The following is a 23,560-nucleotide window of genomic DNA, read 5'->3' on the forward strand; positions in this document are numbered from 1 at the left end:
AAGTTCTATAGGTTCTGATTCTGAACCTGCACTGAGCTTTGTGGCCTTCAGAAAATGAAAGGTTTGCATGAATTGGAAGAAGTTTCTCCATTCTTTCACATATTAATTCCTTGATTTTGTATATTTTCAAACATTTTTCAGTTTATTTTGCTTGATGCAGAAGATGGAGGAATCTGAGGCAAGTGAGAAGCAAGAGTAGTCTGAGACTCTGTTGTACAAAGGTCTTGCTGCAAAGCTGCAGGAGTAATATGTATGGCAGATTCCTAGTTTGGTTCAAATATGTGAAGGTACTCTGTATTCTGTACCATTTGGAAGTATGTAGACAAAATCAAGCCATTTAACGCTCTGCAGCTGCCTCTATCACCCATTCTTCACCACTAAGAGCGTATTATGATACCCACCCCGATAAGGGATAGACAACAGCATAGGGACATAGGTTAGGAATTACAGCATACTGAACATGAGCCATCAGTGTGGTGATTTGACGTAAATGGTCAGTGCCAGATGTATGTTCACTATGAATATGATGAAGCAATACATTGCACAAAGAAAAGCTAAAGGAACTGTGTATTAAACTATATGAGTTGACTAAGGAAGTGTGTGTATTGACAGTTTTAAAAGATTTAGAAAACCTGTCAGAAAGAAGGGAAATTATTGTTCATCTCAAGAAATAAGGCAATAAGCAAACTATGAGTTTAAATAGTAGGAAAAGCTTCATGCTGTCATATTCCAAACACACGCATGCATGCTCGCACATGTTCACGCACAGACACATCATATTCCCACCATGGTGAGAAATCCAATTTTAATTTTAAATTATGTCAAGTTAAATGAAAAGAAAATGGTAACAGCTTGGTTCATCATAAGAGCGGCTTAAAAGAAATAATAAACCATGCAAGAATTTGTGTATGTGTTTACATAAGGATACCATTTCCTTTCAAACAATTCTTGTATTTAACCCCAAATGTTTTTTTTAATCAGTTAGTGGTTATTGTATAGTGAGGAATATCCCTTTTTTGTAGAGGATTTAAAACAAACAGGTGTCCTTGGTAACTTAGAATGAAAGTGTATGCAAATCTTTTTTTCCTTGCAGATTACCTTGTTGCAAAGTTGCAGGAGTGATATGTATGGCAGACTCCTAGTTTGGTCCAACTATATGATTGACTCCCTGCAGCTGCCTCAACCACCCACTCCTCTCCATTCTGGGCATATTATAACAACTCTTTATGTCTAAAATTTACAGTGAAATGTGGGAAATAACAAAAATAAAGCATCCTGGGACTCTTGCAGTCCCTTGCTTACATCTGTCATGTTTTCCACTTTTGCTGTTCTTCAGCAGCTAGCTGTAAACAATCAAACTTCTTGCAGACAATGAAGGTATGAATACAGGAATTTAATCAAGACAGTCATGTTAATTCTTTAGCTTTGAAATCTAGAGGAAAATGTCATCTGTCAAATATGGGGGGGGAATGGTATCAGTGTAGAAAGAAGGTTCTTTTCTACCTCCTAAGGGTGGTGAGAGAGAAATCCTATTAAAAAGTAGGCAGGATTTTGTCTTTCAAGATCTTTACATGGTATTTGTTGCATGTACACATAATGCTTTTCCTGGACTCTTTCGTGATTAAACATAACATGGCAGGCTATGTTCCTTTTTTACTGTGTTGCTTTCTGCTGCATGTTGTGTTTGTTGGGTTGCATAACCATTATGCCAGGTCTTTAAAATTGGTTTTGGATATATTTATTCTTGCCTTATTTGGCTCTTTTGATGCTGAGTATTGCATATAACTCTTCTGCTGTTGCTATGCAACTGTTAAATCTAATATTTAATAATAAAAACCCAGTGACATTACTATTGGTGGGAACAGTGAGCTAAGCAAAGCAGGATTGTATACTGTCTAGGCTGTGTAACCTACTTGGCAGACATTGTGAATGCTCTATTGAATGCATGGCAAACTCTGTGGGACATGAATCATTGGAAATTACTATTACAGGTATTTTAAAAGCTTTGGGGGGTTTTAGGAGCCAGCCCTGCACAGAACTAAAATGTTCAAAATCTAAGTGCCAACATTTGACATGCTAATTACACATTGCATGCAAATATGCAGCAGAGTTCCAACACTTAAAACAAAATGGGAGAAAAGGAATTTTTGAGCGGGGACGTGATAGGGAGTACTTAACACTTTCCCAGCTTGCTCTTTCTCCACTCCAAATTGCCCCTCTCAAAGTGGTTTTTATTCATATTATAATTTTTTAAAATGTAAAAAAATAAAAAAAATCTAAGCAAAATTTTCAGCAATGGGTTTTTTTCCAGTTGTGGTTGTAACTTCGATATTCGTAAGGATTGACAAGGTTCCTTTGAATGATAAGGCATCTTAAGCCCATATGCATTCCAGAGTGCTTGGGTTTATCATGTTGTTTGTGGGTGTACCCACTGGGTTGTATTCAACCCTGACCATCTGCCAGTGAAATGGAAAGCTCTGATGGAATGATTTCCCCCCACCAGCTCCCCGTACAGCCCCCAAATCTGCTGCAGAGGTTTGGGGGAGCAGATTTGGAAGGTATGGAGAGGGTGATCAAACGGACACAAACATGTCGCAGTGTTTGTGCGACATTGGATTTAATTAACCCAACCAGCGATGTGGGGCAGAAAATTTCCCCAAATGGAAAATTATCCAGTGCTTAATTTTTCTGCAGAAAATTTTCTGTTTCGTAAGTTCGTTAGTAATAATGAATAGATGTCAATTGCAAATACAATATTAGGAAAGTTTGGCGTTTTGAAAGTTGTAAATGACTGTGTCAGCATATCATGCAGTTTTTGGGTTGCTAAAACATATTAGTGTTTTCAGTAATTTTGCTTTTTCTCAAATTTAAACAATGTAAATTGATTGAACCTTTATCGTTCAAAGCCATAGGCCATCACAGTTTTAAAAAAACACACATGATAAAATACAATAAAAACCAATTTAAAAACAACACAAACAGTGGTTAAAATGACACATTTGCATCTCACTTCTGCTCCAAAGTAACAGCTGCAAAGTCCAAAGAGTCGGACATGACTGAACAACAACAACAGTATGATGCCTGGCTCTTGATTTTCTGGCAGCCAGGGCAAATTTTGCAACCTGGGTGGTAACATATACATCACTGCCTGTAAGCAATATACAAATCTGATCCAAGGGAGGTCTATTTGACAGAAAACAAAGGATATGGTGGAGAAATTTATATCTTGGGGACTCATACAAATGGCAGCAAAGTAAATAATGTTCAATATCCTCAACTTTGCCAGACTCATAGATGCAGAGTTGTAAATGAGGTGGGGTATTGTCTAACCTCCCTTCCAGATAAGCAGAGGGCATGCACTGGAATCTTAAAGCTGTGAATGATTTTCTTAAAGGAGCCACAGCAAGCATTATATAGTATTGCTCCAGGCTAAATGTCATTTTATATAATGGATACCAAATTTAGTATGACAATTGGGTGATGGTATATAAGTTCCACCGCTGAGACTATGGATGGATTCTTTCTTTGAACAAGTGTTTAACTCTCTTGGAAGAGTAGGCAGGTAAAACTTCTGTGCTAATCCCATAAGTATATAGGATATGTCTTACAGAATTTACCCAAGAACTTTGCATTGGAATTTCCAGTTGTTCCAAGAAATATTTTTTTGGCAGGCGGGAATTATTCACACAAGACAGCTTCAGCCAGTACAGGACAAGCACAAGATGAGCACATGTTTCTGTGGAGAGGATTCCTGTTTCTGTCCTTAGAAAGGGAATGGGTATGCCTTGAGGGACAGCTAGCAGGAATCTCGTAAAGGAATTTTGCACCTCCTCTAAGATGGAAACATTAGTATGCTCCCATATCTCTGCACTGTATAACAGTTGCAGAAGTACCTTCTTCAGAAATACCTCAGCTGCCAGCACAGCTAAACTCCTTCTTTGAAATTTAAGAAAACACATCAGGAACTGTATAGAGTGGGAAGATTTCAATTTAACTGCCTTCAAATGAGGTTTCCATGAAGAATGTAAGGGAAATATAGGCTATTGTCTTTAAATTTTTACAAGTATTCAATTTTTTACATTATATAGCACTTAAAGCACATTTGGGAGCAATCCTATGCATGTTTGGACAGAAAAAAGTCCTACAACGTCCAGCGTGGCTGGCTGGAGGGATGCTGAGGATTGTAGGACTTCTTTTTGTCCAAATATAGGACAGCACGTTTAAGTGATTAAAGGTAGTCAGCCACCTCAACTTGGAGGCTGTCGACTATCCAATGCAGGGTGGGTGGAGCACAGAGGGGATCCTCTCCTCTGCGCCCTGCCCCCCCTACATTTGTTGTTAGACAGCTGATTTTGGCTGTCTAGCCTGGTTGCGTCATAGAGGGGGGGCAGGAGGCCGGACGGCATATGGGAAGTGTCATAACGGCACTTCCGCGGTCCCCTCCCTGCCCCTAAGAACTCCCCTTTTTGGCATCTCTGAACTGCTCTTACAAGTGCGGAGCCAGGGACAAACCGCACCATCTAAGGCAGTGGGGAAGGGGGCAGGGAGTCAGGTTTCTGAGAACCAAAAAATCCTATGGCTGTCTAACCAGTGTCTATTGGCCATAGGATTGTGCCTTTATGTGATTAATTTTTTTCCTCAAGTATTTCAGGTTTCAGATTAAATATTTGTGGTGTACTGGGTCATAAAAATTAACATGGGGTATTTTTTTAAACTTGCAGTTACTCAGGATGGATTGATTTAAATCAAGATATTTTAAATCAGTGATTCAAATCATGATTTAAATCAGCAAGAAAAAAAGTTGATTTAAATCACTGATTTAAATTAAGTTACCCATAGAAACTTGATTTAAATCACTGATTTAAATTAAGTTTCCTATAGAAACATTTTCATATATTTCCTGAACAATGATGCACATTTGACCATTAAGCCATGTTAATTTACAGCTAAATAGATTATTATTTACACTGTTGCATTCTTACAAGCAGGTTTTGCATCTCTCTGTCTCACAGTATATATTTTGCATGCTTTCCTTCTTACTTATAGAGGAAATGCCTTTAAAATATTATAGGGTCTTTCTTAAGAGCAGCACCCATGACAGTTTGAGGTTAGCAGCCCAATCCTATACATGTCTCCTCAGAAATAAGTTCCATTAAGTTCTATGGTGCTTTCTCCCCATTCTCACTTTCCTCTGCAAGTGTGTATAGGATTGCAGCCATAGTATGAGAATACAGGAAGATGCACACTGGACAGTAGTCTGTCTTTTTCTTTCCAGTGTTGCTTCTTTATGCTTCACTTTGTCTTGTCCTAGCCTTGCCCTCACAAAAAACAAAGTAGCAAACAAAAACGAAATGCCTACGACTGATAGGTCAACACAAAGTTTGATAGTTACTGGACTGAAAAAAAAACAATTTAATTTTTTTAATGCATTGGTTAGGGTTTTTTAAGCATCGATTTTTACCCACGTTGTTATATTGTCCTTCTGTCTTAACTCCTCTGCCTTGCTTGACCCAACACCACCACCATATAAATACAGGTCAGCAAGCCTGTGTGTTTGCACATGTGCCTTTAGTCAGAGCAGCTGAAAGCCCAGAACTTTAAAGAAGCAAGAGCTGTTAGGCTGGACAGAACCATTTTCATGAAATGAGAAACTGACATTAATGCCCATATGTGATTGGTAGGTAACTTCATTTTTATGTGCTGGCTGGGGCATGCTGGGAGTTTTTTCTGTCTAAACATGCATAGGATTGCACCTTTAATGTAGGTTTAGCATGTCTATAATGAGATTTAATTGTAAATATGTTATCTGTAAGGAAGTTAGCATTTTATTTATGATGTTTTTTAAAGAATCAAAATTTTACATTTTAAAATCCAATGTAAATTTAAAATACCATGTGTTTTTTTAAATCATCAATTTTTATCCATCTTGGGTTTACTAAATGTAAGTAGTAAAATAAACATGCTAAACTAGATCGTTCTCTAGGATACCTTTTTTTTCGAAGCAAACTGAAAATTTTCCGATGTAGATTAGCCTAATTTGTATAGGAAAATTTTCCGATTCAACATTTTCTGGGAAACCCACATCACTAAACCCAACATACTTAAATTTTTATGCCCTATTTTTCTTCTCTCATTTTCTCTACATTTTTTGTTTTCTTCCGTCTATGTTTATGACTGAATTGAGTAGTTTTGTCATCCGCTAATCAACATTGATCCAAGTGTGATTCTGTTGCCAGATTGCGAATTTCATTCCACAGTAACACTTTTAATATCTATGTGTGGTTAAATGATAGAAGTGTTTTCAGGGTCCTGCACCTCATAGCTAATGATCATAGTGCTTCACATTTGAAATATGGTTCTTGCTCATATTCAGTAAATTAAAGTAGGGCCTTTTCTATTTACCTTTGGGATGTCAAGCTTGCCTACTCGCAAGAGAATTATGCCGCTCCAAAGCAGAATTTTGTATATGCTTTCTACATTATATCTAGTCAGAAATAACTACTCCCTTGCATTTTTCTGTCTGTAAAAATGTTTGACTTCTCTCTTGCTGTATTTCAAATATTGCATAAAATGTAGGCATTATGCATTTGCAATGCTGTTAAGTGTAAACGGAACATATACTGCAAAACCCCAAAATATGTCCCCTTTTCATAGTAAACTCCTCAGTATAATTCATAATTGTCTCCTAAAAATGGTCCTAGTATTTCCAACATTTGTTCATTTTTTCTGATATTCTCAGTAATGGGTAACTAGTTCTGCCATATTTTTAGCGAAGAGCCATGAATTAGATTAACATTGAATTTACATTTGCAAATAATGGCAGCAATTGGGGGAAGGTTAATCTCTTAAATAGAAATTCCCAGACTCTTTAAAAAGGTGTAGAAAATATTTTCAGTAGTAATCAAGCTTATGCCCAGTGCACACTCTACATTTTGCTACTCAGTTTGTCTCTTAGTGGCTTTCCCTTTTCTAAGAAATTCTAAGGCTTGAAAGTGGACTCTGTGTTGGGAAAAAAAGTATAGTATGAGGCAATCAGCCACCCCCTCCCCCAATCTTTTGAGGTCATAACCTACAGTTGTGGTGGGGGTGGGTGGGTTCAAAATGTATGTTAAATTAATCAAATCGAAGCTAAAGCTTTCCGTTTTCAAACCACATTTAGTGTAATCAGTATATTGTTTCGTTTTTTTCAATTTAGTTGTTATGTTTGACCAGGAGATCTTGAGTGCGTTGTAAAGGCATGCTCAGGTTTGTTCTAGAAATAGATATATAAATATAGAACTGTTGTTAATATTCTGGCATCAGCATATATAATCAAGAAAACTAATCATTCTTTCTTTACTTTTAGGATTTGAAAGTATTCTAGAAGGGCTGTTTGGACCTGAATTATTAAAAGATCTGAGTTTGTTTAAAGGTATTACATCTTTTTTGCCTTGATCTGCATTTCTAATGACAGAATCAACCTCTGCTCTGCATCTAGAAAATATGTTACCTTGGTGATTTGTGCTTTTTCCCTCCCCCCAGGCAATGCTCACAGTTAGTTTCATATTGGCTAAAATTACTAATGAGCATAGCTGGCAGTGGTTTTGGTGTTGCTTAGGAAAATCAGCTTTGTGTGTAGGCGAAGATTATACTTTTGTAACGCTGTGGAAATTAAAAGCATGACAGAATCTAAACTTGCATTTCCTAAATTGCAGCAGCAGTATTATAAAGCAGGAAATGAATTAGGAGTGAGCTTTAGCCATCAGCATGCTGTGGTCTTTATAGGTGTAAAGTAACATGTTCTTCTTATTCACAGACTTTGAGCCTGATGGTGTCTCTGATTGGTCTTTTGATGAAAATTGTCTTTTCTGCTGTTTGAGAAGAGAGAAAGTGAAGGTAACAATGTGAATATGTTGAACTTTTTTTGTTTTTTGATCTGGATTTATTTTGGTGAAGTAGTTGTAGTGGGAAGAAGGATCAACTGGAGGGGCGCAGAACCTCAAGCTCAGGGGCCAAATCCAGCCCACCTGGAGTATCACTCAGACTCTCTGGGGTTTCCAAGATGGCCATGCTCCCTTTTTCCTGGACCACTGATCACTTGGTTGTCTTCTGGCTTCTGTACAGTTTTTTCCTCATGCCATAAGGTTCAAATGCCTCTCCTAAGGCTTAGTTGCTGGGAATAAAAAGCTTTAAGATAAAGTATGCTCGTATTTTTGGTATTTTCACCGCACCCCTTTTTCCTTCAGCCCACTGGAATTTGACCCTTGCACTGAAAGAGGCTCAACACCCCGATCTACAGTTTTCTCATTCACTTCCTCAAATTAAAAGGACACTGTACAAAGCAAGAGACATGTTGACTGGGCAGTGGAGGTTTTCTCCTTTTCTTGTTTTCATTTTTAGAGGGATTTATATTAGTAAGGGCCAGTTAGATTCTCTGTTGCATGCAGCACGGGAAGCCAAATGGCACTAAATGCTTTCAGTGGCTACCAGTTGTAAGGTTCAGCCTGTAGGAACTACAGAAACCCAGCATACAACTCTAGTCTGTAGTTGCCATACGAAGTCCTTTTTCCTATATCGGCACTCTGGAGATTCTTTTCTGTGCTTCAGCAATCCTTTTCCATGCTTGCCATGAGGTTGTTTCATGGGTATAAAAGAAAGGTGTATCCACTAGTATTTTGCTTTTGGTTCTTGCAACGGTAGCTAGCAGTTCCTCTGGCAGTTTGTTTGGTACTGCATGAACAAATCAAGCCACAACTACCAAGCTAGACTTGCTGATGGATATTAAGTATTAGTTCTGCTCCTTTTCTTGACTCAGTAGAGGAATAGCGCTACACTGTGACACTTTTTATTGCCTCATGAAATGCAGCTACGCACCAAATTACTTTATTCTTGTATTCATTCTGAATCCATACATTCTACATCAGTTCAGAGTTGTTTGCTTAGTCCTGTGTGTGGGGGTATATATAGTGCATCTATCCTTTATAAAATGTGATATGTATTGAATCTGTTTTCAGGAAGATGGATATGAATCTACAGTGTCCCCTTAATTGATCATGCTGGAGGTATTGAGGATTTTGTCTCTTAGTTCAGTTTTTGTTATGTGCAAATGAATGCTTGATGGAGTAGAATTTACGCTGTGTTGATGATACTTGAACTATTAGTATCTGTATAAAATTGTTAACCCAAGTTATAATTGAAAGAAATTATATACTCTTTTGAGTTTTGTTAAGGATAATTTATCTCTGGTGACGGAGACATGACATGATGTCTCATTGGGACGAGAGCACTAATGAGTAGAACTTTTGAAAATAAGTTATTTGAGGAAAACCTGGAGGCATGAAATGTCCCAGAAGGAAAGCAGTTTTTTTGTTGGAATCTACATGAAAAAGTTAAAATTTGATTAAAGCTAAATATATATGGAAAATCTTTGATAGGAGCACCATAATTAGGTTTGTATTCCGACATGAACACAAAAACTTTTATTTAAAAGTATGTGGTCACCATAACTGTAAAATTTAATATAGTGTGACTTCTGGTTCATTAAAAAAAAACTTTTCCAACCTACTTTTAATGTCAAGGTGCCATGCTCACTCTATGTCAGATCCAAAGTATAAAAATTCTCAAAAGTTTTCCTTAGCTGTATCACTTTATTATCTATATCAATTCTGAAATTATGTATTATACTGGAAAACTGTGATGGGATCCATACACCTGTGGTCTATATTCTGTGAACCTTTGTATGGTTATGCCCAGGTCCATTGCGGGATGTCACATGTGTGGAAACAGATGTCTGGACACACATCACTCTCATGGCATGGCTAAGAAGCTGGGCAGGGATCCAGCCTGTAAGGAAGTATATGGAGTGCTCACTCTGATCCACAGATGTCCAAGGTTAGCAGAAGTTGCCATCATTACATATGGATCCTTCTTTGCACTCCTCCCTCACATCAAAGAGGTGACAGCAGTGATAACCTGTTTGGCAGAGCTGCTCTCACAGACCGGTGATTGGATGTTTGGCTCTTAAATTCTCCCTACCAAGAGCATGTTAACTGGCTCCTGTTATAACCTAGTTGGGTGGGATGAGAACTTTCTAAATAACAAGTAATATAGAATCATATATCAGAGTCAATACAGCCTCCCTGATCCTGTGGTCCAGTGATTAGGATGAAATAGGGCGACATGAGCTGGTGGCCTGTTCCAAAGAGAGAGATTTGAATCCTTTCTGGTCTATAGCTGCTGTTTTCAAGATTTACTCTCAATGGAATAAATGTTCTGCGGTGGTGCAGGGCATACAGAAAAGGAAGATTGGCCATTACAAGGGCAAGGTTATGGTAGGCAGTGCTGTGACCTGTATGGTAACCCAACAGATAAGATTCTGCAGTGAGAAGCAGGAGATTAGGATTGAATCCCAATCCTGAGTGCTGCTGATGCTTTTGAAGTTGTAATAATAGTCAAAACTTGCTTTTGGGTTTCCAGCTGGCAACAATTTTGCATGGAAAAGAGTAGAGGTAGGAGAAAAACTATTTGTCAGGCACTGGAGCAAGAACCTAGTGTTCTGATAGAGCAACATTCTAACTTACAAGGCACAGCAGCAGATGATAGGTTTGTGTAGGACTAATCTCCATCACCTTGGCTCTGTTCTGAGGATCCTGTTCCACTCCTAGAGCACAAGTGTTGGCTGCAGGAGTTCTCAAATTCAGGTTCTGGTGTCCCCAACTACGAAGTCTCAGAGAGGATGAGGAAGCTCCTGTTAAGGTGTAGTGGAGTTTTAGCCATTCTGATTGGTTGACAGGCAGGCAGTCCAGTGGTGTCAATGTGTATGGGATAAGTCAGTGAATATTCATGCCCTCAGATTGTTCGTTATTTCGCACCACCTTCACTGTTCCTCATCTCCATTTTTATTCATTGGGGTGCTTGCTAGAAGTTGTTCTCACTCACTCAGAGACTTCTCTTAGCATCTCCTTCCATCCCTCAGTGGCCACTACCTGAGTAGTCTTACTGGTAATATTATGGGGCTGAGGGGCCGGCGTACCACATGACTTTTGATGAGTGACTGGTCATTGGAAAGATGTTGAATCTCATTCTGGCGGGCGATTGGGATGAGACAACTTGTGCCTCAGCTACCCCCCTCCCCAAGCAAAGAACCATTATGAACATGTGATTAGTGTGGACTGTGTTTGGGTGTGGGGTGGAAGTGTTCTGCAATCACCAGAAGAACAGCGACAGCTGAAGTAGCAAACCCATTTAATTGGCACCATTGGTGGTCAGTGAAATATGCCAGGAACTGCTGGTGCTGCTTTAGGCCACCTTAGCATTCTGTGTGGTACCAAGTAGGCAACCATCCTTGTCTAAATGAGAACTGTATGGTAGTTTGAAGGTGAAAAGGATAATAGTTTTACCCAGTAGTTTGTATGGAATGAATAGAACCTGCAAGTGTGGTTTGGGCAGATTGGGTTGGTCAGTCACTTCATTTATGCACCTTTCTCCCAGTCTCTGTGAGTCCTGACCGATACACCCTCTTCCTGTCTTTGTTGGAATCTTTGTTTGCTCCTTCGTTCCTTCACATGGGGTTCACCTGTTAGAGCAGATAAAGTTAGGGAACCTATGCAAAGGCACATGGTGCACTGGAGTTAATCTCAGAGGTCATAGATTCCTCTAGTTGCTCCTGCAAGGAAGGATAGAGCAGAATTCAGTGCTTGTGAGTAGAGGGTCTGATACTGATGACCTGATTGTTTGTGTTTGGCATTCTTTCACCACTTCATATCGGGATTGACCTGGGTATAGGGATTTCTTGGTCTCAGTGATTACCACTGATATTCTAGCAGTCCTCATGCCCATATCTATTCTGGGGGTGTTTGGGGATATACTTCATTATTAAGTACTCTTCCCTTGCTTACCTGTGTGAGTGCTTTGTCCTTGCACCTATGTTGCAGTTTCAGGGTTTGACATTTCTGTTGTCCTTGGTGTCCAGATTCCTAATGCAGATCCTACAGCATGGTTTGAAGGCACATGATGCAGTAACCTTGCTGAACCTAAGCAGGTCTTGGCCTGGTCAATGCCTGGATGAGAGAACCATTACGAACCCTTATGTATGATGTCTTGAGTTCCATCTGCTTGTCACGGCGAGTGTGGCACAACCCACTGGTGAGCATGATCAGCCAGTCTTCTTCCGAACTTTGAAGCTGGAGAGGTGGGTGGGGATTGTCTGGGAGTTGCACAGCAATCCCTGCCAACAGCTCAACTCCCTTGCTGGCCTTACCTGCTCTGGGGCAAGAAAGGCAGCAGTGGGGAGACACGCCCTTCTGCCCAGCATTCCTGCTGGCAAAGACAGGGAATGGGAAGCTGTCATGCCCCCACTGGAAGACTCCTCCTTGGAGGAAGAGCTGGAGGATCAGGAACCACCTGCCACTAACAGTGCCCAGGATCTGCCAGTAGACCAGGAGGAGCCCGGGCCTTCAGGGGTGACTACCATGAGGGCATCACCTGTGGAGGATAAGGACTATGCCTCAGAGGTGGAGGCAGAGAAACCCTCAAGCCCTCGGAAGTGAGGCAGCCTGAAAGAAAGGAGTGCTAGACTGAGCCAGAGGCCTGCTTGTGAGAAAAGGTTACTTGCACAGAGGAGGCTTGCTCACAAGGAGGACCTTTTCCTCTACAGTCACTAACAGCTCACAGCTGAGGCTTGGGTATGGCTTTGACAGCCTCTGTAAAAAAAAAACACCAGTGTAAGGTTGAGAGAGTTGCTGGAAACATCAACCAGACCTCCCTGAATCCACCTTTCCTTGCCTTGACTCCAGACTGCTTCTTGACTGATTCCTGGCATGAGTACTTCTGGACTGAACACAGACTCTCCTTCTCTTTGTCTGCTGTGTTGGCTTGGGACCTTGTCGCCTGTTACCTGGACTGAAGTCTGACCCTCCTCCTGCTTGTGACCTAACTGTTGAGACCTTGCCTTTTGCTTCATCTCTGTTTGTGCTGACCACCTTGGAAGTCTTGGACCCTTGAACCTGTGACTGCTAGGCTCAGACTTGGAGAAACGTGACAGAAGGGAGCATTGAGCTGTGTTGCCTAAAAGCATATGGAGTGCCTTTAGGCTGCAGAGCCCAACAGGATTGTTTTCCTCCCCCTGCCTGGCCTTTCTGTCAGAAAAGACCTGGCATGGCAAGGAACTTATTTGCTTCTGCTGCCTAAAAGTACACTGAAGGTTCTGTCCCTCCCCCTGCTTGGGGCAGGGTGGGGGTGGGGGGTGCTTGACAGGTAGGGGATCCTGCCAAGTACAATTTTTGGCCTGATCAAGAAGTCTAGCCAAAAATGGTTGACCCCAGATATAAGTAATAAATACTGTAATATTCCTCCGGGAAGTTGGCACTTAAAAGTACTACATCTTCTTTCCTGTGGCAACCTGTTGTTATTGGGTGTTTGTGTACAGTACACTTTCACCAAAGTTGCCCATTACCAGTTTCTTCTTTGTGCTCTTACATCAAAGATAAGGGGAGCACACTATCTGCCTTATTCTGTCCTTGCCACTGTGCACGTGAGGATCTCCAGAGCATTAATGTTCATATTTAGCCATAATATTTCGTAACTTTATAAATGTCTACTTTACTCTCCCATAGTCATTTTTTTAACTAAAAAAAAAATGCATTCCCTGGTATGGAAGATACTCCAGCCTCTTGACCTGAATGTTGTACTTTCCCTTTTGTACCTTTTCTAGTTCTATTATAACCTTTGGAGATACTGTTTTGTCAGTACCGTTTAGGATATGATGCCACTGGCTGAGATTGTTAGATATTTGGAGTGAGTTGCATGCTGGTAACATCAGGTTACATTTTTGTTTATTTTGGATTTAGAAACAGCTGTCCTGGTCTTGAATAAATGCTTACAGACTGTTCTGGATTGGATGAGGATTAACCAACAGGGGTTTAATGGAGAAATGTCTGTGTTGGATGTAATCACACTCCTTTTCTAGATAGAACTAGTTGAATTACTTGATGATACCTCTTTAACCAGCTTTGCTCTTCAAAGACCAGATGGCAGCCATAGTCGGGAGCGCTTTCCATCAGTTGCATTTAGAAAGTAGGAGCCTTGCAACTGTTTCTTTCATTGATGTTTTCACAGATAGATTGGCCCAGTGTGTTTGATGTGAGTCTTCCTTTTAAAAGAGGGCCAGTTCAGATTTAAAGTTCCCAATCTCTTAAGCAGGGGTAAGAGCATTAATACACTGAATCCCATTTTGTGTTTATAGGGTTTTTAGACAAGAATTTCACCATAATCACACCTGAATCTGGGTTGATGAATAAGTTCAGCACTGATAATAGTTCAGCCCTGAGTATTAAGCACTGAGACATGACTGGCTTGTATGTATTCTATTGTATCAGAATAGTCTTATCTGAAGTTTTATTAAAATCAGCATGGAGGAGAAGAGAAGGAGTGTGTTTGTATTTTTACATTTTGTTAAATGTTTTCACAGGAACACCTAGTCAGTCTGGATGAACCAGCTTTGGAAGTTGGGCACCAAGCTCTGCTTAGACAAGAGCAAGCAAAGATCATTCGGTTTGAGAGGCAAGCGGAAGAATTCCTCCATGCAGTCTTTTATCAAAAAGGTTGGTCATAGTGAAAGAACGAAATGGTTCATCTAATTGTTTTGCATGCTGAGCCAACTCATCTTTCTGATACTTCCTTCGAGATTGCAATGTATTGTTCCCATAAAAGCTCTAGGTTAACCTCTACAAAAATTTGATACGTACAAACACACACACACACACACACACACACACACTGCTACAATACATATTCAGCCATTATAAACAAACATCAGTAATCAGTCACTGGGTGAACTGCATATAATTGGGTAAACTGCTTTCAGTAACAGTTTACAACTGATCAGGGTTTTCAGTATGCATAGTAGAGGTAGATGTCTCATTTCTTTTAAACGTTAGCCATATTTATTCTGCTGTTCCATTCATCCTAAAACTTCTTTCCAACCTGACCCATTCTACAAATAATTTATAAAGGCTAGTGGGTTGTTCCTTTTAAACATATTTATCTGAATTACCAGGAGATGTAAATGGTTATCGATTACTACTAACATATTACCAGATATATATTTTAAAAGCATGTGGTAGAATTATAGATCTCGGAAGGATATGTTAGAGCTCAGCCCTCTCTATTTAGGAAAAGATTAGAGGCATTTAACTTTTGACAGTTTTCACCCATAGATACTACTTCAGTTTAACCATTTCCAGGGAGTAGACTTTCTGTTCCTTTACTTTCATAATGTGTCCCATTCCTAATTTTTGGAATTGGAATGATCAACTTCTGGAAAGTCAATGTTTTAAATATCTGATTCAGTTAAAATAATTCATTTTTGTCTTGGATGGTTGTGAAATTTCCTTACTTGGATTCTTTTGAGGCAAGTGCTATTCAGCCAGAAATGCCTCAGGTATAGGGCATTTTGTCTAAGGGCAGAGATTGAATCTGGGGTGGCCCAAAAAGCCCATTCTAGCACAAAAATTCTGATTCCCTTGAGTCTCTCAGGAAGCCCAGGCCATCTAGGGTCATTCACCAGAACTTTACATTTACCCCAGTTTTCTGCTTCTTTTAACACAGGTGTGAGAAACTTTTTTTGGCCCAACGGCCATGTTGTTTTCATGAAACAAGTTGGGGGCTGCATGCCAGCAGTGGGTAGTGCCCGTGCTAGCAATGGTGGAGCCACCTGACCACCTCCCATGCACTCTCTCACACACTCTCTCACACACACATACTCTCTGACCTGGTTTAGGCAGCATGACAGCCCACCATGGGTTAATTAATCCATGGAGCACCATGCCACGTGCTGTTCACCATTATGAACATGCAAGCTGTGGCTTGAGGTTGCCATGACTTGTCGTGTTGTCCGAATCCGGTTAGCAGGGGTAATTTGAGGGTTAAACAACCCTCATATAACCGATGGGTTATGCTAGGGTTGTTTAAGCCTCAGTTAACCCCTGCCACCCAGGTTCGGATGACACAACAAGCCACGGCAACCTGTAGGCAGAGCTTGCATATTCATAATGGCAGCTGGCACATGCCACAGCTACTCGTGGGTAAATTAAGCCATGGCATACTGTCGTGTCGTGCCACCTCCCCCCCCCCGCCCCCGCACTGCAGTTAGGCTTAGAAGATGCCTTCCATTGGGGTAGCGCATCACCTTTCTCTCCTCAGCAGTGACACCCGTCCCAAAATGTCCCCCCTCTGTGCATGGCAGTTAGGCATTTAAAAAGTCTAACTGGCATGAGTCCAGGCTTTTAAAAGCCTAATTGGTGGGCATGGGGTGGGGGGAACAGAGGGGAGGCTGTGGGCCAGAGGGGGAAGCCCAGAGGTTCCCCACCGCTGCTTTAACTGATGGTTTTAAGTAGTTTGTGCATGAGCAGTATGTGATGCTTGTGTGCTTTTTCAAGCTACTCCTTCAATTGTATTGCCGCTTGTTTTACAAACTTGGTGTATCTGTCATCTTTCTTTACCTTGTAATTCATTCCTAAATTGTAGGTGAAGGCTAGCTAGTGGTTAACTTTTTGGTATTCTCTGTACTTAGCAACAGTAAAACTCCTTCGGTTTAATATTGTGTACAGACACATTAAATATTGACATAATTGCTTCAAGTTTGCAAGCAGTATGCTGGTATAAGGTTAAATAAATTATGTTGTTATAACTTTGAATACTGTTCTCAAGAAGGAATAATAGTGTGAAGTAGAGATATCTCTTCTAAGTATGAGTCAGTGATGTTCCCTGTGCACCACTGGGTTGAACTGAACACAAAAAATGAGAAAAATAAGAGTGTGTGCAATGTTGGGAAATCAAGGAATGTTTAGGGCAGGGGTGGGCAGGCCATATGCTGCCCTCTGCAGCTTCTTGTGTGGCTCGCCACACACTGGGGAGCCCCACCCACTTTTCCCTGCAGCCCAGCTCATTAGAAATCACTGTTGCCCTGGTGCTCCTGAGATCGTTGTTAAAATATCAATCTTGGAGGGGATTGCTGTAGGTTGGGAGAGACTTTAACTTCTTCACTCCCCAGCAATCTCATTTCAGTGGGCAAGGAGGTTTAAATTTCCCCATACCTGCCTCCTGAGATGTGAGGAAAGTGCATGTATGCACACAGATGTCTGTGAGGCTCCCTGACCCCACAGGCTGCCCTTGGAGCCAAAGGGCTGACCGACTTCTGTTGAAAAAATGCTGTAATAGTAGACAATGATTCTGTAAACCTCTGTCTGAAACAAATGCATGTCTAATGTATTCCCTTGCTGTTCCAACACTGAAGAAATCCATTCTTGTAAGACTATATTACATTATTTTAGAATTGGCTATGTTAGTAATTGGGTGTTGAGATCTTGAAAAGCTGGTGCATACACAGCATTAGGGCTGTCAGAAACTGTAGTTAAGGAGCTGTGTAGAGAGGGTGTGCAATTCCATACCTTGTTTCAGATGTCTCAACTTTAGTTGAGAACTCCCAATGTTGCATCTGTGTTGGCTCAAAAGTCTTGAGCTTGCAACTTTACAAAAAAAATCTGGGTATGTGAACTTAAAAGTTTTGCTTTAAAATTTATTTTGCATATAACTTCCTTCTTAAATGTTCTACCATTTAGACAGCCCTAGGGTCTCTGACCCCAACATTCCCCTAGTGGCCCGTGAGATCATGCAGCGGATGATCCGACAATTTGCTGCTGAATATACCTCAAAAACTAGTTCTACTCAGGATTCCAGCTCGCCCAATAGCACAAAGAACCAAAGCCTACTGAAAGCATCTCTAGTTGCCTCATCCCCTGCGCGTGCAACGGCTCAAAACCCTGTGCTCAGCAAACTTCTCATGGCTGACCAGGACTCGCCCTTGGACCTCACTGTCAGAAAGTCTCAGTTGGATCCTAGCGAACAAGGTATGTATGCCACACTTCTGTTCAAAGTGTCTTGCAGGCATTTGCAAGATGCTAGCCATTAATGAAACATGACATTGGAAGCACTGAATGATGTCAAGGACAGAGCCCATGCTCTAGAGTTCCAGAAGAAGGGTGGAATTTTGACACTGACCTTTGTGCTGGGCTTCAGAAGAAGTGAGACCTCAATGATTCCAGATGCCTTCAAAGCCCAGCATAAGACCCATCTCTCTCATTAAATGCTGGAGGCAGCAGGTGGTTGCCAGAGTCTAAGCTATGGTTGTTACTTATGATTGCCTTTGTGAACCCCTGGCTGTAGTGCTTATATTAAAAGAAAACCTTGGTAATGTACCAGGTGCTTTTAAAAGAGCAGTGCTGCAAAATATCCTAGCAGTGGAACATTTTGTTTCTCTCCTCTTACAAGTGAACAAATATGCAACAATTTTAATGGACATGAAGCAGATTGCATTTCCCCCTTCATTTTGCAAAAGAATATATGTTGATTTGACTGCATTCCATTTTAGAGTAGAAAGAGCTTTTTGAAGCAATCACCTCCCCTTGCATTGGATTATTCGTATGCCACTTTGGGTTTTCTGATAAGAAAGACAATGTTTTAGAGTATCACATAAATAAAGCATTGTGAGGGATTGTCTATGGATGGAGACTCTACTGGGACAAGCAGCATGTCCATGCCACAACAGCTGCCTTATAAATGGTATGGGAGAGACAGGCAGGAAGAGATCAGTGAAGAGAGTTGTAATTCTGTTCTAAGAGCAGCAAGGAGCCAAGCAAGCATTGTTTCCTGGGGATTGAGTGTAGATGTATTGAGCTGGGAAAGGGTCATAATGACCCCTGACCTCAGCAATGAGTTGGCCCTCCCTTAGTCAGGTCTATTTTGAGAGATGTTTAGCTCTTTTGGGGATAGTAGAGATATTAAATTGGTTCTGAAAGGTCTTGTCAGGGAGTTTTTCACAATCATTTTTAAATATATGTCTAGCCTTTTCTTGAAATCCTTAAAAATAAATTTTCATGTGTGCATTTGCTTAACCATTCTTACAGTTAGGTAATCTACAGCACAATCCTATAAATGTTTACTCAAAATAAAATCCCACTGCGTTCAGAGGAACTTTCTCCTAGGTAACTGTGCATAGGATTGCAGCCTTAAATCCATAACTTCTCTTCCCCTGTTTTTAGGAGGAAGGCATCTGTTTACATATTTGAAAACATATCTTCCATTTGCCTTACTGGTCCCTTGGCTAAATATTCCCATTCTTTCAGCATTTCCTCATGGGAGTGACTGGAGAGAGTTCCTCATATGTATAGCTACCCCCAGAATCCTTTCCAGCTTGTCAACAATGTCTTCTTGAAATAGAGAACCCAAAATGTAGTCCACTAGAAATGTGATCTTACCAGTGTTAAGTAGAGCAATACTATTGCTACCTGACTCTGGGGTAAGATCATGTTTAATATAATGCAAAATAGAATTGATCTTTGCTGCAAGGTGACATTGAGTTACGTTCAGTTAGTCCTCTACTATAAACTCTAAATTCTTCTAGGCGTTCATAGCTGGTTATTCCCCACTTTTGCATGTTAGTCCATATGTGTAAAACTTCACCTCCTGATAGAGGTGAAAAGTGATAGAAAAAGGATGTCCATTCTGTGCATTGTTACTCTTCTTCCTTGGTAGACAGATGTGGATCTTTTAGTTGGTAGAACTAGAGAAAAATGTAATTGGATAGGTCTTAACAAGGTCTTGCACTCTTTCCCTATTAATATGGGCCTTTATCAGAGCTGTGCCTGACCCCTTCAGCTGCAGAAGTAAAAAGTAAAATATTTTTTGATATGGAATGTGGGTTTACTTTAAATAGGAATGTTTGAATAATTATGAACCTGGTTCATATGGGTACAGCATTAAACCCTTGTGGATAACCTTGGGCTTCCATTTCTGTGACCATTGATTTGATAGAGGAGTGAACTGAAAGATTTAGATACATTACTGAGTTAGTCGTAGAGTTGGTTTGGATGCTGTTTAACATAGCCAAAGCATTATGATGAGATGACTATAGAAGGAGAAGCTGTTTTGCTGAGATATGGGGTTGCTAGTTCCTTCAGCAATAAAAAGTGAGTTCTTGCGTGCATTAGAAGTTATATTCCAAATGCTAGGAGCGGTGCTTGGATTAGGTCATCTTGAATTATTTCTGTGTTTCTTATGGGAATCTCTTAGGACATGGGCATTTGTAAATATGTTAATTGGAGGGGGTGCACTTTGAGAAACAAATTGCTCTGCTCTCTTCTCCCTTCCAGTGCTTCCCCACTGGCTGCCTCTTAAAAGTTGTTAGTAATAACAGACAGCTGGGTGTTTTCCAAAATTGTACAGCTTCTAAGAATGGTTAGACTTAGCCTTAGACTTAGCCTTAACTTGTGCATTCCTGGGAAACAGGCAGTGGTGTTTGAGTAGCAAAAATGGCTGTATCAAGTGTGTTAGTTTGGAAATCATGGGAATCCTTCCATTAATGGCTAAAAAATTGCTACTTATCTTGCTAAAACCAGTGGAATACACATTGTGTGATTTATGTATTTATTTGCATCCAATAAATTCCTAGGATTTAGCTTACTGCCTTAGAATTTGCATGGTTAACACTATTGTTCTAGGAATCTCTTTTCTAACTGAAAAGCTCTTGGACTTTTCTAGGAAGATTATTAGAGCAGAGGTAGGCAGAAGGTAGATCTCCAGATGTTTTAAAGTTCAGCTTCCAGAAGCCCCTGTCAACATGGCCAGTGGTCGGGTATGCTGGGAGTTGAAGTCCAAAACATCTGGAAATCTACCTTCTGCCGATCCTTGTATTAGAGAGTTTTGTTGTTTGTTTGCTAAATTTAAATGTGTGATATAAATACCTTAAATAAAATAAATGAAGATAAAATAGTAGCTGATGTGCCAAGAAGATTTGGTCTGATGTTCCAGGTGAGCTCCAGAATGACACAAGATTAATTTGGGGCTGAGCTTCCTGGATAAAAACTTAGCAAGTCTTCATGTGTGTGTTTGGTTTTACCCATTCCTTCCTATTCTCAAGTGATTCTCATGTCTCTGCAGACGGAGTGCTTGATCTGTCCACTAAGAAAAGCCCTTGTGCAGGCAGCGCCTCTTTGAGCCATTCACCTGGCTGCTCCGCTACTCCTGGGAATGGGTAAGGGAAACAGTCTTCTTGCTCAAAATTCATGGTTGTTGGTGTAACTGGGGGTCAAATGCTTCCTCATAAATTCTGCAGATTGAGCTTTTAACCCTTCAGAGTATAAGTATTTCTTGCAGAGCATACCTTCTTCCCAATGTTCAAATATAAAGTCAAATAAAAAATTAGTTTTGTGTTAGAAGTATTTTAGTAATATAGCTGATACAAGTGTAAAGAGGTGATCTTTCAGCTTTTAAAATATGAATCCGTGTCAGTTTCAGTGTTTGACAGCACCCATGTAGTTGACTCTGGATGCATTTGGGATTACTGGTGGGCTAATGACCTGGCAAGGATGTTGTTGACCACTACTTGTGTGAACTAGCACTTCCACTAAAAGCCTGTACAAATGACTATTGCAGTTTATATGATTGTGACAGCTTGAAATGGGCTATCACAATTGCAGTTGCAGCAGCTTCATGTATAGTCCTTTTATGGAGGTGCCAGTTGATATGATCAGTGTGTGCACATGATCTCTGCTGGGTTGTGGGGCCTCCAGTAGTCCCATACCACTCCCATAGGTAATCACATAGAGGCTGCTGAGTATCTGAACTTAGTAGAATGAGATGATGGTAGCCTATAGTTTGAACCTTTTAACAAATTAAACACAAATTTGTGTTTGATGATCAGAGTGTTTAGGCTAGGGCACCAAAGCAAACAAGATGAGGAACTGCACAATATTCGTTAAGAGTTTTTTGGTGTAAGCTACTATTATAGCACAGTACTGTCATCTCGTTAGTTTCTTATGGCTCATTATAGATTTATGGCATAGTTGTAATTACCTACCTTAGGGATATTATCAAGATGAAATACTGAATAGTTCCACCATTCCTGATATTATATGATTATTATACTAGCAAACAAATCCTGGGTGCAGGTTTCTCTTGCTGAAGGTTGCACAACCCTATGTTTAGTTGGGTGTGCTGATAGGTAGAGGTCACCTAGGAATAAAAGGATGTGGGCTAGTACTGTGAAGACCATAATAGAATATTTTTTTTTAAATCTTTTCACTAATCTTCCTTAAGAATATTAAAGGCACAATCCTATGCATGTTTAGTCAGGACTTGTTCTGTCTAAACGTGCATAGGATTGTGCCATAAGTGGCTGAATTTATAATTACAGTGTCTTAAAGTTGTTGGATTTCTACTTAAAAATAACTGTTTTTGACAGCCAATAACTTGATTGCAAATGTTAAATTCCTCAGTATGTGGCCCCGTTACTTAGCCCTGTAATTGCTTAACTCCTTAAAATTCAAAAAACGTTCCTATGAAGGAAAAAAACCAATTTCTGTACTTGTTTAGTTTCTGAACATTTTAATAGGTTCTATGGAGAGAGGGAGAGAGAGAGAGAGAGAGAGATCCTCCATGGATGGTTGAAGGTCATCTTCAAGAGATCAGCATGTTTTGCTGAGTCTTAGGTAGCGGACTTGGCATTAAGAAGTGTTGAACAGTACTATGTGTCTATGTTTATGCCCTTCCCTCTGCCATTCTGTGCATCCAAATCTTCTATATAACTGCCTTCAAGACAGGAACAGTTACATATGCAATGATTGTCTTCATGGGGAAAACAAAAAGAATGTATTACATACTTTTGTTCAAATTATGTATAGAAATTAAAAGCAATGTGTTTCTACTTTTTGATAGTCTGATTAGACTTCAGATAGTATTTTAAAATTTTGATTAACTCCTGATCTGTTTAATCAGTAAAGTTGGAAAGCAGATAGCATTACAAAGAATACTTATGTGGCAAGAAAGTACACTTTTTCCTACCTTGGTCTGTGGAAAACAAAATGGGACTGATACTTACGTAGTTCATGATGCTTAATTTCAAAAGAAAATGGAGTCTGGACTTGTGCAGCATTTTTATTTGAGAACCATTTGTTTATTTCTGTCCTAGTGTTTAATGCAAAGTAAGCAAACACCTTTGAGTTCTGTTGAGCACTTTTTATGCTGAACATCAACTAGCATATATAGTGTGAATCCATAACCTCCAGAGCTTTCACCATTTTATAAAAAAAAAGTGCAGGTGGCGTGTGTGTGTGTGTGTGTGTGTGTGCGCACGCGTGTGTTGAATTTGCTGCATTTTGTCACTTGGCTTACTCTTTTATTACTGTACTTGTTTAGTGGTAACGTCACACGAGTAACACAGTCGTGAATAGATTCTGGCAAATGATTATTCCTTTCTAATCTATAATTAAGATGCTATTTTCAGACACTTGCGCGAAGCCTTTTCTGCTCCAAGATTTTGTGAACCCAACCAAAGACCAGCTGACAGGTTTCATTTTTCTTTGCCCAAAAAGCTTCTCTTTGTTTTTGAACAAGTTTTTAAAAACTGACTGCTGAGACTTTAAAAAAATAAAAAAATAAAAAACCACAAAAGTGATGTTACCCAAGCAAGGCCTTCTAATAAAGGAGTGGCCCCCTCACCCATTCCTCCCTACCTGTGCAAGTCCTG

The 23,560-nt window shown here is 40.1% G+C and overlaps 1 protein-coding gene and 1 long non-coding RNA gene across 16 annotated transcripts in view; one reads left to right on the forward strand and one right to left on the reverse strand.

Annotated features, from left to right (window-relative positions):
• Positions 1-23,560, forward strand: part of LCOR (ligand dependent nuclear receptor corepressor) — a 105,796-nt gene that overhangs the window by 24,825 nt on the left and 57,411 nt on the right. For 4 of the 15 annotated variants that reach the window (XM_084846579.1, XM_084846584.1, XM_084846582.1 and 1 more), the window contains 7 exons: positions 7,346-7,411; positions 7,796-7,875; positions 8,994-9,870; positions 11,951-12,123; positions 14,447-14,579; positions 17,598-17,885; positions 20,974-21,067. In XM_084846579.1, coding sequence (XP_084702705.1) covers positions 12,043-12,123; positions 14,447-14,579; positions 17,598-17,885; positions 20,974-21,067 — 596 coding nt within the window. In that variant the 5' untranslated portion in view covers positions 7,346-7,411; positions 7,796-7,875; positions 8,994-9,870; positions 11,951-12,042. Of the gene's footprint in view, positions 1-7,345; positions 7,412-7,795; positions 7,876-8,993; positions 9,871-11,950; positions 12,124-12,773; positions 14,580-17,597; positions 17,886-20,973; positions 21,068-23,560 lie in introns of those variants that run through there. The other 11 variants (XM_084846578.1, XM_084846589.1, XM_084846588.1 and 8 more) reach the window with 8 other exon arrangements.
• Positions 15,614-23,560, reverse strand: part of LOC146351114 (uncharacterized) — a 34,585-nt gene continuing 26,638 nt past the window's right edge. Inside the window, exon 4 of the long non-coding RNA XR_014789520.1 lies at positions 15,614-22,659. This is a non-coding gene — a long non-coding RNA (uncharacterized LOC146351114). The remainder of the gene's footprint in view (positions 22,660-23,560) is intronic.

This window comes from Heloderma suspectum, chromosome 3, assembly GCF_057233095.1.
Source record: "Heloderma suspectum isolate Gila_16-S chromosome 3, 16-S_ref, whole genome shotgun sequence".
Classification (NCBI taxonomy): Eukaryota; Metazoa; Chordata; class Lepidosauria; order Squamata; family Helodermatidae; genus Heloderma; species Heloderma suspectum.